Source organism: Schistocerca americana, chromosome 1 (assembly GCF_021461395.2).
Source record: "Schistocerca americana isolate TAMUIC-IGC-003095 chromosome 1, iqSchAmer2.1, whole genome shotgun sequence".
Classification (NCBI taxonomy): domain Eukaryota; kingdom Metazoa; phylum Arthropoda; class Insecta; order Orthoptera; family Acrididae; genus Schistocerca; species Schistocerca americana.
In genome coordinates, this window is record NC_060119.1 from 416249743 (window position 1) to 416268234 (window position 18492).

General features: G+C 43.0%; 1 protein-coding gene across 1 annotated transcript in view; it reads left to right on the top strand.

Moving 5' to 3' along the window:
* Positions 1 to 18492, top strand: part of LOC124555078 (kinesin-like protein KIF12) — a 653823-nt gene that overhangs the window by 568831 nt on the left and 66500 nt on the right. The window contains exons 14-15 of the mRNA XM_047128907.1: positions 2936 to 2945; positions 7847 to 8066. Coding sequence (XP_046984863.1) covers positions 2936 to 2945; positions 7847 to 8066 — 230 coding nt within the window. The remainder of the gene's footprint in view (positions 1 to 2935; positions 2946 to 7846; positions 8067 to 18492) is intronic.

Genomic DNA, 18492 nt, shown 5'->3' on the forward strand with positions numbered 1-18492 from the left:
AATTATCAACCGCTATGCCAACAAATTTGGCTCCAGCACAAACCGCTTTCGACGGATAACAGGAAGTCCAATCCGTCCTCTCCAGGACTGACAAAGTCAGCCCCCTTCCTCCAGATACCAGAAACTGGGGCTTCAGTCTAAATGGTTCTGAGCACTATGCTACTTAACTTCTGAGGTCATCAGTCGCCAGAACTAATTAAACCTACCTAACCTAAGGACATCACACACATCCATGCCCGAGGCAGGAGTCGAACCTGCGACCGTAGCGGTCACGCGGTTCCCGACTGAAGCGCCTAGAACCGCACGGCCACACCGGCCGGCTAGCTTCAGTCTACAGTGACCAAAAAGAACCATTCAATGGACTGGGAATGATATGATGCAGTATGTTCAGTGTAATCACTCGGTATTGGCGTTTCTCCTGACACACCAAAATGCTACATCCATTTTCTGCATTTGAAACATGTTCTCATAAGAAATACAAAATACTTACCTCAAACTTTGCATTGATATTGTATTTATTCTATTTTTTAAAAGGGCAGGGAAGCGGGAAAAAGGTCATTGCATCCGGCTTATAGCGACGATGTGCAGGCGGTCTAACGTGCTGCCGTTAAATGACACAACAGGAAATTACGTAAATAAAGAGAATGTATTTCAGTGTTCGGTATACAAGGGGAGCTCCTCGGGTTAGAAGTTACCAGGTTTAGGCCAGTCTTGGAGGTCGAACGACTAATTGAAATGGGCAACGGAATGGGAGGCGGTTCATGCTAACTTACGTTGGTGGTCGGTTGTGAAACGCAGAACCAGAGGCTCTGCCTCCTGAGGAAGACGTCTTTTCTGCTCGAGGTCTGGATCACAAGAGAGAGAGGCAGCTGTACTCTGCACTGCGGAACGCTCCAGCGTTCACACACGTGACCTGTATCCCACGCACGTTATTGGCTAAAACCAATGGCTTGAATTCGCTAGCAGTTTCAGCAGTCTCTTGTCAGCAGCTTTAACTGGACAAGACTGCCTCAGTTCTGAAAGACAGGCAACTTGTGACACGTACGCACAGCGCAAGTTGGTCTGTGAGAAAACTTGTAAAGATTTGACTGGACCTTTGAAATAAATTTTTTAAATCGGTTCCCTAAAATAGTCCTTGACTGGCTGCCACCCTGTACGATTTCATGTGTGGCTCTGTTTTGGCTGAGATTCAGCTCATAGCTTTTACTTGACTTCTAGAAAACACTGTACTCATACACTAGGTGGTATAAGGGAATATTCAAGATACATTGCCTGTTTGTACGGAAGTATGACCTCCCGTTCATTTACCAATCTTTGTTGGCAGCATGTAGTTGTTATCTGTCTCTAGTCTTTAAGAAGTGGGTGTTATCGCACAGAGCAATCTCAACACGACTTCTCCCTCGCGCGGCCAGGAAAGATCGATACACAGTTCTTAGAACAAATTACTGCACTCTGACTAACGACTTCCTCAGATATCAAGAGCAAACAGACGAGTGTCAGCGAGTCTAACTCATTGCTTTCTTTCATAGCCTATGATTTCAGTAATGAGTTCGTTGCAGAAACGAGTCTGTATCGTCAGGGCCCCTTCCTTTTATTAGAACTTGTTGAACCAGACAAACCCTTTTGATAATTGCTTTATTAACGAGACTGTTTAAATTTGGGTTACAGATGGAGTAAAGAATGATAAGTCTTTTAGTCTACGAAGGTAAACACTGCACTATAAAGCTGTGATCGTATCTTTTAACATTTCCCAGAATTCACTAGTAGAGTAACATATTTTTATTTATTTTTTCTTAGTCGTTCGGTGAATGTTGACTGATCGATGGTTAGTTTACTTACTAGCATTAAATTTTTACGCATCGGTAAACGAATTGCACCTCCTGTGAGGTTGGCAGCAGTTCCTAAAACACCACCAGTCAATAGGACAAAGTACGAGGACGAGAAAGTTTACTCATAAGTACAGCAATTTCATTGCATATTTTATTGTTGCAGTTACACAATAATAACAATAATAATAAGTACATTGCAAAATTTTGAAACATCTGCAGAGACGCAGGCGACTGCAATAGTAAAGTAATTTTTACTAGTGTAGAACATGTGCCTCATATCTTCTTGAAAACCCTGTCGTGAGGAAACTTTTGTGGGTTGATAGTCACGCTGTCTGTCACAACAGTGTCGTTCATTTGGGAACTTCTGACACTGTGTGACGAAGGAAAGCTATGACACATTATTCAAACACTCACAGAAATGATGGCCAAAAAAACGGAAGTAATTGACAGCTTCAGAACATTTTTAATTTTTTCCATTGAGTTGTAACAAATGAAAAGTGTGAATACAGTTTTACCTCAAAGCAATAAATAAACATTAGAACAGGAAATGTATTCCCAAGACCAGAGGAGTGTCCAAATTGGGAAGCACGGACAACGATCGATCTGAAGTGGGCTATTGCATAGGTATTGGGCTGCATGCAATGAAGAGTAGAGGTCGACGTCGCTGGTCAAAACAAATATTTCTTATTCACAATTTTTCAAATCATCTACTTCACCGTCGCTCCGATTAGACAACGTAAAGGACGTCCCCTATACGGACATGAATCAGAATACAAGTAGTAAATCGTATATTCAGAAAGTCGGTGGATTCCGAAACAACATTATACGACAGCTGTGCGTCAGGCATCCATCAGTGTTTTCCAGAGACGCTCTTCAGGACTTGATGAAATGGCTGAAAGGATTCGACCGTGGCACCAAATATAGCAGCTTGGACGACATGAGGGGTTTGGCAAATGAGTGCTTTTACTTCGACGGCACAGCCCAGCAGTGGTTCCAGAACAATGAGGAGAAGCTCTATAGCTGAGAGAAATTCCGATCCGAACTGATGGAAACGTTTGGCGACAAACAGCAGCTAGTCCACTAGCGGAAGAACAATCGAATAAAAGGGCCAAGGTCGTGGGGAAATGATGTAGTCGTGAACGCACAACGTTTTGGTCTTATGCCGCATCGTAAATCCGAATACGACAGAAGCCGCCAATGTCTCACACTTGATAATGAAGTCGCAGAGGACATGTACCAAGCTCTTCTGGTAAATTACGAAGAGGTACTACCAAATACCGAATGTGGTCCCTATGGTAGTTCTAGAAGACCACCACGACTCGCCCCTCCTATACACAATATAGTAAGGGAAGAGATACAGCAGTGTATTGCAGCCAGAAACGTCGGATTGATTTCAGAAGATTTAGCAGCCATCGATGTATACCCAATACGTCAGCAATTAATTAAAAGAGTTGAATAAGACGTGTATCGATCTTTAGCACCAATCTCCGCCACTAGTTGAACGCGCCACGAAAACTGGAGTCGGCCAACTCTCAATTATACGCCGCAGCCATCAAACGACAACCCAGCATCCGACCAATGCAAGTACAACCAACTCCTCCGTCTAGTATAACGCCCCACAGGAGAACAGGCATTTGGAGGACGGAGGAAAACACGCCGATATGTTTCCACCGTGGACACCTTGGACACGTTGTTCGCTGTTGCAGAGAAAGAAGACGAGTGTTCAACAACTATAACGCCGCAAGACTTCAATCATCCCAATAGTCCTATTCACGCCAGTTAACTGCAAGCGATTATAGATGAACTATGTGACGAAACCCATCGCCTATCTTGGACGACATAATTCCCCAACACGCCACAGCCGTTCCTCGTCGCTCTACATTGGTACCAGCCACTGACGTAGCCGCCGGTTTCTGTAAAACTGAATGGGGCGACTATCTATGGAAGAGGGGCCGCCACAGATGGACATCCTCCATGGACGACAGTTACCAACAGTCAGGAAATCTTATCGACGTCATCATCGTCGGCCTACCTGTCCAGGCGCTAACTGACTTAATGGATTATTTTTCTATAATGCCGAATGCTTATCGTCACCAGTTAAGAAGACTATATTCCCTAATACGACGGCGATTGTGCTGATGGTCGAGATGGAAAATACGTCCAGTCAACAGGAACACGTATTGCGAGAATTACTATTAATGTTATTCTCGGATGGGCCTTGTTGCAGGCATCACAGGCAGCCATAGTTTGTGGAAGATTAGTGCCCCATATTGGCGAACCTATTCTTACAACCAAGCGTAACAAAGATTGCTCTTGTCGGTTGTTTACCGTAGAAAGCGTTGTTATACCATTGTTAACAACGAGATGAGTTCACGGTCGTCAGTCTAGAAGCTCAGTTAAACTGAAAAGCTTTTGTCGATTGGAAAATAATAATAATAATAATAATAATAATAATAATAATAATAATAATAATAATAATAATAAAAAGAAAACTACTCATGCTCGCAAAGGAAATCTGCATACCAGCGATGATCTTAAGCATTGTAGGTGGTCAAGGATAACACTGGATCACCAGTTGTCAGGAGAAATCACAACTCATCGCTAACAGTACGCCGTAGCAAGAGCCGAACTAGTCCAGGAAGGGCACTTCAGTGCCATCAACTAAGAACCGTGCTCCGCTACTACTTCAGAAAACGCAGTGGAGGAAGTTACTACACAGGCCTGGTCTGACTGGGAACAACGTCGGCGAGTTGCCTGCGGTTGACTGGTGTGAATAGGACTATTGGGATGATTGAAGTCTTGCGACGTTATAGTTGCCGAACACTCGTCGGCGAGTGTCCTGCACCAATATTCAGGTGCTTTCAATTTTGCTGCGGAGAAAAGATAAACCAAGCAGCCCACGGTAAAACATTATATCAACGCTGGGAATCATCCTGCAATTAGGCAGCTGTTGTATCGTGCGTCGCCATCTATACGACACATAATTCGGGAGGGCGGCATGGTGTTTCTGCGTCGACTACCGACGACCGAAAAATCTCACGCAAAAAAATTTACATTGACTGTCGTGCATTGATGATAGTCTAGACTATTGAGAGGAGTAAAGAATTTCTCAACCACAGACTTGAAGACAGGCTACTGGTAAATTGAGACTGACGGCGGAGAGGCTGCCTTGATAACGCCAGGTGGACTCTATAAGTTCAAGATTATGACCTCTGGACTGTGTAACACACCAGCCATCTTCGAGTATATGATAGACAAACTGCTTCGACACCTTAAACGGCCGAAGTGTCTGTACTATCTAGATGACACTGTCGTTTTTTCGTAGATATTTGAAGATCATCCAAGCTGCCTGACAGCCGTGCTGAAGCGTTTTCGGATGACAGGTCTGTACCTGAATCCAAAAAGTTTCCTCTTCGTCGCCCAAGAAATAAATATCTTGGGCCACCTAATTAATCGCTATGGAGTCCGTCGCGATCCAGAGAAAATAAGAGCAGTCAGAGATTTTCCGACTTCTCGACACAATCGCGATGCGATTCGTAAAGTACTTCTGTACCAAGACACGACCCCTGCAAGAACCACTACAGAGAGACGCCAAAGTTTCTTGGAAAAAGTTGCAGAAAAGGTCTTTCCTTGTCCTTAAGGAGGCGCTAATATCTTCTGCAGACAATAGCGGTCTCGCACAAATTCAGGAAGATGTTGAAAAGATGACAGCTTGTGCTTCCAATGTAAGGTTTAAGTCTGAGGTGAAGTACTCTACAACTGAGGTATAGTGCCTTGCAGTTGTATTGGCCATCAACAGGAATCGTTTGGCAGAACACAACAGCATAGATGAAATCTCAGTCATGGTTGCATTAAATGGCATTGCTGCGGAACTGCTGAATACAATATAATTGTTGAATTAGGAGATACTGGCCATAGGAGAATTCAATTTAATAAACGGAGCATTGTCTTAGAGGACCTATGATCCAAGGGACAATCCTCAGTTAATTCCTTGATGCTCCAACAACTGGTCACCCGGAATTCCTGAAGACTCTAGACAAAATCAGGTACATTACCATTGGTCATATCTCTACTGAGCCATTAGACACTATGTGAGCCACAGTAAGGAATGCCAGCATCGGAATCACATGCCGAAATTAGCCTGTAAGGTATCTGACACCAATTCCATCTGCAGCAGCGCCTTTCCACCGGATTGGAAAAGGCCTCTTTGGTAGGTTCTCGAAGTCGACAAACAGCAGTAAATGGATAATAATCTACATTGACTAACTCACCTGCTACGTCTGTCACCAAAGCTGTTCTCACTGCCGGAGCTCTGGAAATTACAAAGTTTCTTGTAGGTTACATCGTTTTGAAGCACGGAACACCCGTCTGATGATCTACGATCGTGGAAAGGTTTTCCAGTCAGGACTAGTATGAGAATATCGCGTTGCAAAGCCAGCCACAGAATGATAACTCCCTACTTCCACGAACGAATGGCCTCACAGGACACTTCAATAAGACTTTGGCATATGTAATCTCGAGCAATGTTGATGTCAAAGAGAGGCCGATGTCGCGAGGCCGAAGTGACAATGGCTATACTGTTCCCACGAGGATTACTAAACTTTACTGCTATTAATGATTACTAGTAGCATTATTCACAATATGTAACTGCTAATATTTCCGACAGTGAAACCATTTGAATGGGAGAGGTTTCACACCTCCAATAATCAATCTCACATAAGCCCATTCATAAATTTAGAAAGTAACCTTTCTTTATAAAATGGGGGTCTGAAGTAGCAGTGGCTATTTCCCCACTTCTGCTGTCAGCGATAGGTTGAATTACGTCTCTATCGAAAGACTGAAAATGTAGTTGAGACACCTGTGAGCATAACAAAGCGGTTGTAATTTGTGTTCTAAAACGAGACCTCGTACTGAAGTACATGGCAGTTTGTTACAGTTCTCAATATCGCACTTATAATATTTTCACACTTGCCTCATTACTACAATATTTAAAGCCAAAAGAAGAACAAATGTAAATTAAGTTACTGTAGACTATTTTGTTGTAAAATTAATGTAAAATTAAATGCCTAAGAAACAGAATATATCGATGTAAACTGAATTCCTATCGCAAGAATAAATTACAATGGTAATACCCGTCTTGTAGATAGTACTGTCAGACGTCACTAGATCGTGGCACAAGCAAAATCTCAAGAATTTGACAGAAATATGAGTGCAAACTCTTATTTATTGGTTAGTTGTCGTTTTACATATGACATGTACCCCAGAAGATATTTTAGTCCATGTTCATAGTTACTTTTATTATTAATATCCACAGTGCCATACAAATGCTGAAACAGGTTGTAGATATAGTACCAACAAAAGTCACTAGATTGTGAGCTGTTAAAAAATCAAACACAACCCAAAATTTCCCAAATTGTGATGTAAACTGTTCGAGCAGTTCGAGTCGTGCTCAAACACAGCCCTACTTGAAGTAGTGAAACCTAAGCTGAAATAAAGAAGACGAATTCTCCAAAAACACAAGAGATACTAATCACAAAATGTAACTACAGATGGCGCATTTCCGATGACACCCAGTGGCTCAAATACGTCCTTCAGTTTATAGCAATTCCAGTTTCCCATGTGGCTTGCGTTCACTATGAGTATCAGCAAGGCACAGGGCCAGTCACTTTGTGTGGCAGATATTAAACATAATGGGTTGCAGCTAGTTATATGGTAGACAATTATTCCCGCTTTGCAGCTGTTATGTAGTCACAGTGAGTGGTTTGCAGTCTATGGTAGTAGCAAGTCTGTACATCCCTGGTTAGCCCATCCCTACACATTATAGTGTCCACACTCTACTAACGTTAGCTTGTTACGGTTGGCTAGCTCTGGAAATAGCTCCATATCTGCGTCTTTTGCTCACTATCATGTCTGTGAAGTTGTTGCCAAGCTGCACAAGTAGATCCACGCTGCCAGCTCGAGTTCCCGGCCGGGGCGGAAGAGTGTGAGTTGTGTGTTGCGTGTTGCGTGTGTCGCAGGTTCGGTGGACCCGCGGTCGCCGGCGCCGGACGCGTCCGCGCTGGCGGGCATGGAGCGCGAGGAGCTGGTGGAGCTGGCGAGGCACTACGTGGCCGAGAACGCGGCGCTGCGCAGGGAGAACCTCGAGCTGTTCAGCACGCGCGAGCTGCTGCTGCGCGACCAGGAGGTCGTCTGCCGCGAGAACGAGCGACTACTCAAGAAGCTCGAGGACGTCAACTCGTGAGTCCACACGTCCTTCTGGGCTCTTAGATGCCTCCCTTCTTTACAGCTCTGTGGTTCAGGATCTTGTGGCCGTATCACTTTAAAATTCACGCACTGTTAGGGAACCTCAGCTCTCTTAAGAGTACCATATGACCCAATCATCAGACATCCTTGTTATCTGTTCCAGGTGGTATTAGTTTCACTTCAGGTAGTAGAAGTACCATAGCACTAACGCTTAGAAAGTACTCAGCTCTAAGATGAAAGCACATTGCCGCTTAGAGTGGTACATTAACACTAACACTGCCCAGCAGAACAATCAAGGAATGTGTCATGATGTGATGAGGCACATTACGTGGTGTAGCACCGAGATGGGCGTGTGTGGAGGTGGACCATGCCTGGAGAACACTGTTTACCTGACTGTGTTGAGACGATAACGAAATTCCACAAAGCTATTGTCACGGTCTCGGGCTCTTTTACTTCAGTCGGACAAAGCCCATTACTTTTAATCCTCCAATGGTAAATGCTGAAAATGTTTTAGAATAAGTTCTTCCAACATTGTGGGCACTGTTTAGCGTTAGACGTTTATCTTACAATTTTTTCCACTCCTGTCTACGAACTGAAACCACTGCAGCGTGCTCAAACAAAAAGTCGTCAGACTTACTCGGAGCCCTGAACTCGCCTCCAAATAATCTTTAAATAAACTAGAGTGTGGGGTGTTGTGCCGTATGAACGATACATTCAGTAGCGGCTGCTCACCATACATTCAGTAGCGGCTGCTCACCATGCTTCAGAAAGGAAAGAAAGGAGCATTGAATTTAACGTCCCGTTGATATCGAGGTCATTAGAGACTGAGCACAAGCTCGGATTGTGTGAAGGATGGCGAAGGAAATCAGCCGCATCCTTTCAATGGAACCATCCCTGCAATTGCCTGGAGCTATTTGGGGAAATCACGGAAAACCTAAATAAGGACGGCAGGTGTGAACCATCATCCTCTCGAATGCAAGTCGAGTGTGTTAATCACTGCCCTGCCTCGTTCGGTACTTCAGAAAGAGTTATTGTGTGAGGTTTTCACACTGACCACAAATGCATTCGATCTGACAGTCACGTGAGACGTCCAAGTGGTGGATACTTAAAACAGTGGACTCTTTCTTTCCAAAGATTACGACAAAATGCCCATCTCTCGAATTGTGGTGACAAACATTTCTTCCACAACTAGTAGGATATGTGCTGGCCAACTCCTCGTAATTTGCTGGCGCCCCAGATGTTAAATAACCCATTCATAACAGCGGATTGCTTAAAACACCCGAGAAATCTGCTTTGATAGTCTCTTTGATATCACACAAGATATCTGTCGTAATGATGGTTTCCAGAATAAAATTTTCACTCTGCAGTCGAGTGTGCGCTGATATGAAACATCCTGGCAAGTCAAAACTGTGTGCCGGACCGAGACTCGAACTCGGGACCTTTGCCTTTCGCAGGCAAGTGCTCTACCGTCTGAGCTATCCAAGCACGACTCAGGGCTCGTGTTCACAGCTCTACTTCCGCCAGTAGTTTCATAATGATGGTTTGTCACTGCATTACAGTCCTGATCATTTACTGGCAAGCAAGAAATAAATGATGAATTTGACCTATACGCCAAGCAGCAATCATAAACGCAAGCTTGTCTGGGTGTTGTTATGGTCTTCACTCTGAAGACTGCCTTGTTGCAGCTCTCCATGCTACTCTATCCCGTGCAGGCCTCTTCATCTCCAAATAACTACTGCAATCTACATCCTTCAGAATCTGCTTACTGTATTCACGTTCTGGTCTGGTCCCCCTCTACGAATTTTACCTCTCAGACTTCCATCCAGTACTAAATTGATGATCCACTGATGTCTCAAAAAGTCTCATATCAACCGTGCCACAAATTTCTTTTCTCCCCAGTTCTATTCGGAACCTATGTTTCTGTACAAAGTTGAGCTCTTGAAGAGTGGCCTTATTCATCTGCTAGATTTCTACCCAGTGCCGGAGGACACAACACAGATTTGAAACGCTTCAACAATGTATGAAGTGCAAATGACGCATGTTAGATTAGCAAACACCCCAAGTGGCCTGAGGAGCCCATGATACTAAGTGAGATGGCTCATGCGTAGATCACTGCGTTGGTATTCATGAGGACAGCGTATCAGATTCCACTCATTTGGATTAAGGTTTTCCGCACTGCTTAAGTCGAATGATTCCTTTGCAAACGGACATCGCCAGTTTCCTTCCTAATCCTTAACCAAGACGACCTAATGATCTTGCCGTCGATGGGAGGTTCCATCCTGCATGAAGGTGTAGGCAGCTGGTGTACTATGACTTGTCGATCTCCAGGAGAGCTGGCATTGTGTCACATAGCTGTTGATTGCCTGCCTGATGCTTTTATCTGCGGATCTCTTGTACCTGTGGCGTTATAGGGAATGTTCAGAGCGGCTTAAACCACATCCTGCCCACCCCTTCCTTCTTAATCGCCCTCCATATAAAATCGCATCCTTGTGCTCGATGCAATGCTCTCTTCAGATGCTAATGCAGAGTCTTTTGTCTGTAGTGATTAGACTGCAGAGGTGGCGTACTTTCTTTGCCTTTCTGAGTCTCCCAGAACGCTGCAGTTTAACAGGAGATCCGTTTGTTGGTAACAGGTAGGGATTTAAATGGAAGGAAAATTGGGTTCAACGTCTCGTCGACATCGAGATCAATAGAGATGGAGCACAAGAACTGTTATGTCAAGAATGGAAGGAAATCGGCGGTTCCCTTTTCAAAGGAACTATCCCAGCATTTGCCTGAAGTGATTTAGGCAACTCGCGGAAGTCCTAAATCTGGATGACCAGATGTGGGTTTGAAGGAGGGCGTTTAAGCTGCTCTGCTCAAATGTCTCAGGTCCTCGGGAAGTTGGTGACGTCCTTCAGATTTCAATCAGCACAACACCTGTAAACAGCGCCTGCCCATTTTCTGTGGTTTTTGGGGAAAGTCTCATGATGACAACGTCTTGCTTAATGGGAGTCCTACTTTTCATAGTTGCAGGCCCAGAGTGTTACAGTCGTTTAAATACCGCTAATTGGTTACTTTCACCATCAGTTTTGTGCTCTTACAATAGTATTCCCGCCCCCCATAAACCTTGGATCTTCCCGCTGGTGGAGAGGCTAGCGTGCCTCAGCGATACAGATAAACGTGCTGTAGGTGCAACCATAGTGGAGAGGTATCTGTTGAAAGAACAGACAAATATGTGGTTCCTGGAGGGGGACAGCAGCCTTTTTAGTAGTTGCAGGGGTAACAGTCCGGATGATTGACTGATCTGGCCTTGTAACATCAACCAAAACGGCGTTGCTGTGATGGTACTGCGAACGCCTAAAAGCAAGGGGAAAGTACAGCCATAAATTTTCCCGAAAGCATACAGCTCTAGTGTATCGTTAAATGATGATGGCATCCCTTGGGTAAAATATTCCGGAGGTAAAATAGTCCACCATTCGGATCTTCAGGCAGTGACTACTCAGGAGAACGTCGTTATCAGGAGAAACAAAACTGACTTTCTACCGATGAGAGAGTGAAACGTTAGATGCCTTAACCTCGCAGGTAGATTGAAAAGTTTAAAAAGGGATATGGATAGTTTAAAGTCAGATATAGTGGCAACTGGTGAAGTTAGGTGGCAGAAGAAACAGGATTTCTAGTCAGATGAACACAGGGCTATAAATACAAAATCAATTAGGGGTAATGCTGGAGTAGGTTTAATAATGAATAAAAAAATGGGAATGCGGATAAGCCATTATGTACGGCATAGTGAACGCATTGTTTTAGCCAAGATAGACATGAAGACCACACCCGCCACAATAGTACAAGCTTATATGTCAATTAGCTCTACAGATGACGAAGGGATTGAAGAAATGAATGATGAGATAATTGAAATTATTCAGGTAGCTAAGGGAGTCGAAAGTTAAATAGTCATGTGGGACTGGAATTCGTTTGCAAGAAAGGGAAGGGAAGGATAAGCAGTAGGTGAATATGGACTAGGGGAAAGGAGTGAAAGAGGAAACCGCGTGGTAAAATTTTGCACAGAGCATAAATTAATCATAGCTAACACTTGGTTCCAGAATCATGAATGGAGGCTGTATACGTGAAAGAGACCTGGAGACACCGGAAGACTTCATATTGATTATATAACGATAAGACAGAGATTTCGGAACCAGATATTAAATTTTAAGACATATCCAGGGGCAGATGTGGACTCTGACTACAATTTATTGGTTATAAACTGTGCATTAAAACTGAAGAAACTGCAAAAAGGTAGGAATTTAAGGAGATGGGACCTGGACAAATTAATAGAACCAGAGGTTGTATAGAGTTTCAGAGAAAACATTAGGGAACGATTAACAAGAACAGGGGAAAGGAATACAGTAGATGAACAATGGGTAGCTTTGAGAGATGAAACAGTGAAGGCAGCAGAGGATCGAGTTGGTAAAAAGAGGAGGGCTAGTAGAAATCTATGGGTAACACAAGAGATATTGAATTTAATTCATGAAAGCAGAAAATAAAAAAATTCGGTGAGGAAGCAGGCGAAAGGTAATACAAAATTCTAAAAAGTTAGATCGACAAGAATTGCAAAATGCTAAGCAAGAATGGCTAGAGGACAACAGTAAGAGTATAGAAGCATGTGTCACTAGGCCTAAGATAGATGCTTCCTACAAGAAAATTAAAGAGACCTTCGGATATCAAGGGCTCAGATGGAAAACCAGTCCTAAGCAGAGAAGGAAAAGTAGAAAGGTGGAAGGAATATATAGAGGGTCTATATAAGGGAGATGTACTTGAGGGCAATATTGCGGATATGGAAGAGGATGTAGATGAACATGAAATGGGAGATATGATACTGCGTGAAGAATTAGACAGAGCGCTGAAAGACCTAAGTGGATAAAAGGCCCTGGGAGTAGACAACATTCCGGTAGAACTACTGATAGTCTTGGGAGAGCCAGACATGACAAAATTCTGGTGATCAAGATGTATGAGACAGGCGAAATACTCTTAGACTTCAAGAAGAATATAATAATTCCAATTCCAAAGAAAGCAGGTGCTGATGGGTGTGAAAATCACCCAACTCTCAGTTTAATAAGTCATAGTTGCAAAATACTAACACCAATTATTTGCAGAAGACTGAAAAAACTGGTAGAAGCTGACTTTGGGGAAGATCACTTGGGATTCCGAAGAAATGTAGGAACAGGCTTGCAACAGACTCTCTGACGTAATTTAGAAGATAGTGTATGGATAGGCAAATCTATGTTTATGGCATTTGTGGGCTTGAAGAAAGTTTTTGACAATGTTGACTGAAATACTCTCTTTGAAATTCTGTAGGTAGCAGTGATAAAATACAAGTAGCAAAACGCTACTTATGACTTGTACAGAAACCAGATGGCAGTTGGAAGAGTAGAGGGACTTGAAAGGGAAGCAGTAATCGAGACAAGGTTGTAGCCTACAGCCGATTTAGTCAATCTGTATATTGAGCAAGCAGTAAAGGAGACAAAAGAAGAATTTGAAGTAAGAATTAAAGTTCAGGGAGAATACAAAAATACTTTGAGGTTTGTTGAAAACATTGTAATTCTGTCAGAGACAGTAAAGGACTTGGAAGACAGCTAAACAGAATGAACAGTGTCTTGGAAGGAGGACACAAGATGAACAGCAACAAAAGCAAAACAAGGATAATGAAATATAGTCACATTAAATCTGGTAATGTTGAGGGAATTAGATTAGGAAACGGGACACTTAAAGTAGTAGATGAGTTTTGTTATTTGGGTAGCATAATAACTGATGATGGCTGAAGTAGAAAGAATATAAAATGTAGACTGGTAATGGCACGTAAAAACGTTTTAGAAAAGAAATTTGTTAACATGGAATACCGATTTAAGAGTTAGAAGTATTTTCTGAAGGTATTTGTCTGGAGTGTAGCCATGTATTGAAATGAAACATGGATGATAAACATTTTATACAGGAAGAGAATAGAGGCTTTTCGAATGTGGTGCTACAGAAGAATGCCGAAGATTAGATGAGTAGATCATTCAACTAAGGAGGAGGTACTGAATAGAATTGGGGAGAAAATAATTTTGTGGCACAACATGGCTAGAAGACGGGATCGGTTGGTAGGACACACTCTGAGGCATCAAGGGCTCACCAGTTTAGTACTGGAGGGAAGCATGGTAGGAGGTAAAAATCGTAGAGGGAGACCAAGAGATGAATACACTAAACAGATTCAGAAGAATGCAGGTTGCAATAGGTACTCGGAGATGAAGAGGCTTGCACGGGATAGAGCTCCATGGAGAGCTGCATCGAACCACTCTTTGGACTGAAGACAACAACATTATCGAATTACAATTGTAAGGTTCGTATCTGATCAACAATAACTGTGTAAGTTCTAAATAACTTTGGTTTAATGTTGCAAACTTATCACAGAAATACACGCATTTACACAGTTTACGATGTGACAATGTTACGACAGTTGTCAAACGAACGCATCTTGTCCTCAGAAAGTCAAATAATCCTAAACACAACAATGGTAAATTTTAACTGGAAGTTTCTTTACAAAATTACTCTTACAACTACGTCATGATGTTGGCCAGTACTACGATAAATCATCCGATTCCAGTTCAAAGTTCGGTACTATTTAGGATGACAATCAAGTCTATGGAGGATGGTTAGTTTTGTGACAAGTTGATCAAAAGATTGTCCAAGGTCGCTCGAGTTTACAGTGGATGCAAGCTGGCAAGTTTACGACTCGGCGCGCAGCATTTACCTTAGCTGTGATGAGCTGTCATCTGCATGGCTACTCTCGCCCACTGAAATTCCTATAAAATCTAATTAATCCTTTGCTGATTTTTTTTCAGCAAAAATTCTGCATGTTTCTCATGATGCGAGGAAACATACACTCATCCCTAACCTTGAAGTATGGCGATATGCACGCGCGTGGCTGGAGCAGCATGCATATTAAAATGCTCTCTCAGTCCTCACAAGGACAATTAACTAACTGGCTGGTTCGTTTCTCCGCAGTGGGAGCTCAACGACGCTACAGCTAATATCTAGCTGAATGTCAGCCGCAGTGAACGCAGTGATCACTCAAATTTCTCCTCTGTATCGTACAGAGCGTAATGCGCCAGTTCAGAGAAGAGTCCACGAAATTTTCGCTCTCGTCTTTCTCGTAGCTGAACTGTCTCCCCAACTGGGTTCTTTCGTTCTCCACGCCACGGTTTTTTTCGACCAATAGGAGCATTCCTCTTATTTTGTGGGAACTCTCTCTACCAATCGCAAGGGCCCTACCATTGAATTGCGTCTAAATCTCGGCACTTTACTCTTTCCTACTTCGTTTCCGCCAGTCGGACGTTTCGTGTCAGCTCACATGTGTACCATTCGCTGTTCACGTGATCAACTGCATCTATCCATTTGGAATTCCGAAACGCAGTTTTCTAAAGCTTCATTCTGTCCTTCTTCTGGTGGCCCGTTACTCGCTCTGCAGTATGCGTCCTCCAACAGCGCGGTTGAGAACTGCTGGACGGTCGTTGGTGCATGTGGGCGTGGTGCAATACTTCTCCCACACGTATGTTAGGGCTTTTAAGTCGGTTGAACAGGTTCGCCGAATACACTGTCGTTCCAAGAGCTCCTCCGCCAGCGCCAATCGATGCGGTCGCGCACCGCCATCCATAAAAATGAAGTCAGCGCCGAATGCACGCCTGAAAACACGCTCATGGAGAAGGTGTACAGTGTCACGTTAACGTTCAACGGTGAGTGCGCCGTGTTCAAACATCTGGAGGTTATTACGCCCATGCAACACCATATCTCCTCACGCCGTAGCACCTGTACCACCAAATCGATCACGTTCGACAATGTCCCTGGGTGCATTACATGTTTCCACCTCTCAGCGTACGAGGATATATAAAGCACTCAGGAACGTCATCGAACATAATCGATTTGATGCTGCGTGTGTTATCGTATGGGGAGGCATAGTGTTGCATGACCTCCAGAGTTTTGAACACGCTACACTCACCGGTCAACGTTATGGTGGCACTGTACTTCTTCCTTGTGTGCATCTTTTCGGAGGTGTATTGAGTCCTGGCTTCATTTTTATGGATGACAATGCGCAGCCGCATCGGACAGCGCAAGTGGAAGAGTTCTTGGAATAGCAGTATATTCGGCAAATGGGCTGGCGTTTCCGTTCACCTGAGTCAAAACCCATCGCTTGCGTGCGAGATGCCTTGAGCAGACGTGTGCAATATGTTCACATGCACCAACGACCATCCACCAGTTGTCCATTGAACTGATGGAGGAATATAACGCCCTACCACAAGAATTTCGCACCAAACTTAAGGGGACTTAGAGCGGAATAAAATTATTTTTTCACATTTTCATATTTTTTCTCATTATAAAATTTGCAATTTTCCGAATAAAGTAATATATGTTTCACTTATAAACTCACATGGGAAGTACTTTATTTTATTTTATTAAATATAATCTACACCGGTTGGCAACGTTAAAATTTTTACGTGCATTACTTCAAGATCTAATAAAATCGGTAATTTTTTATATAGAAGGCTATGGATTGCTGTGTCATAAAGGTTAAATTACGTGTTTGTTACGGGAGGATGGGCACCGTGTTGAGGAAGTTGAAAGAAAGTTTGAGAGACAAGAAACTTCCTGATGGTAAAACCATAAGAGGCAGGCTGACAGACAAAATGATTGATGAACTACAGCAGTATTATGGGATGGCCATTAGAAATAAGACTGAGGATTTGTTGAAAATGAAGCAGGCAGTATGGACTACCTTCTCCCATAGATTGTCAACTAACGAAAAACCACTACACCAACTTTGCCCTCCTGGACCTGTCTCATAGTGTAATTACCGCAATGCCCAGAACTCAAACGATTCATATAGCCATAAACATTCCATCCCAGCAGCAGTCACGGATATCATAAGATCTATTTACAGAGACCTGGCAAATCCTGAATTACTGAAGAAGTGTCTGTATGGTCACACTCAAAATCCCAGTGAATCGTTCAATAATCTTATATGGACTCGCTTACCAAAAAATGTTTTTGTTGGAATGAAGACACTAAAGTGGGGGATCAGTGATACTGTTATTGCTTTTGATGACAGCAACATGGGTAGGGTGAAATTGCTACAGCATATGAGAATTAATACTGGAGCAAACTACATCAGAGAACTTGAACGGATGGACAAGTTTCGCATTGAAAACGCAGAGTATGCAGCACAGTTGGCCACTAAGAAGTCCAGAAAGAAGAAAACAAAAAAAAACTTGGAAAAATATCAAGAGGATGAGAGACTGTGTGGTGCATGGTGCTTCTGAGCGTCTAAAAATAAAAAATTAAGCATATATTAATTGGGTTACAGTCTTTTGAAACTTTACAAGCCGTTCCTGAAAATTTACATTTTCTGTTCCATTTTTCCCTAAGTCGCAGTAACCACTTCGAGTAGAATATTCAAATTTTCAGGAAGTAATAACATACATATCCTGAATCTACTGAACTAAAAGCAGAACATAATGTTATGTATAATTAAAATTATGTAGCATAACGCACACAAAAGTACAAAAATTTTTAACCACGTAATTAAAAGTTGTATTTCCGATATCAGTGGCTGAAATGCAATTATTGTAGTTCAGTAGATTCGGAATATACAGTTTAATGTCCTGTAAAAGTTTCATATCAATGATTACCGTGATTCCTGAAACACAAGGAAGCCAAGTCATTAAATTTAACATTGTCGGGACAGGGCTTCCCAACTCCCCTTAAACTAATATGGCAGCCCGTTGCAGAGCTTCTATCGCCGTTCTTGATGATCACACACCATGTCCCGCCAATTGTAATGTCTAGGAAACCATCAAGAATAGCGGTGACTTTAGTGTAATTATTGTCTTTGAATAAAAATGTCATTTCTGTTGGTCTCACTGCTTCATTAGCCTTCGGTACTATACTGTGGCAGTTCTTTCTGTGTATGGTCCAAGTTTCATCGAGTTTTGTTAGTTGTCAGTGGCACAACATGCGAAAGTTACTTTTGCGCAGCAGTGTATATTAACGGTCTAGTAGGTAACGTTTGGGGCACCACGAGGCTATTGTCGTACGAAACTGTTGTCTGTAAGAAGGTTACAACGCCAGAAGACTATAGCGATATGCAGGAAAACTTTCAGAGCATCGACGATCAATGTAAGGACTGGCAGTTCACCTTGAACGTATATAAATGTAACGTATTGCCCACAAAAAATAGTTCAGATGGCCCTGAGCACTATGGGACTTAACTGTTGTGGTCATCAGTCCCCTAGAGCTTAGAACTACTTAAACCTAACTAACCTAAGGACATCACACACATCCATGCCCGAGGCAGGATTCGAACCTGCGACCGTAGCGATCACGCGGTTCCAGACTGAAGCGCCTAGAACCGCAC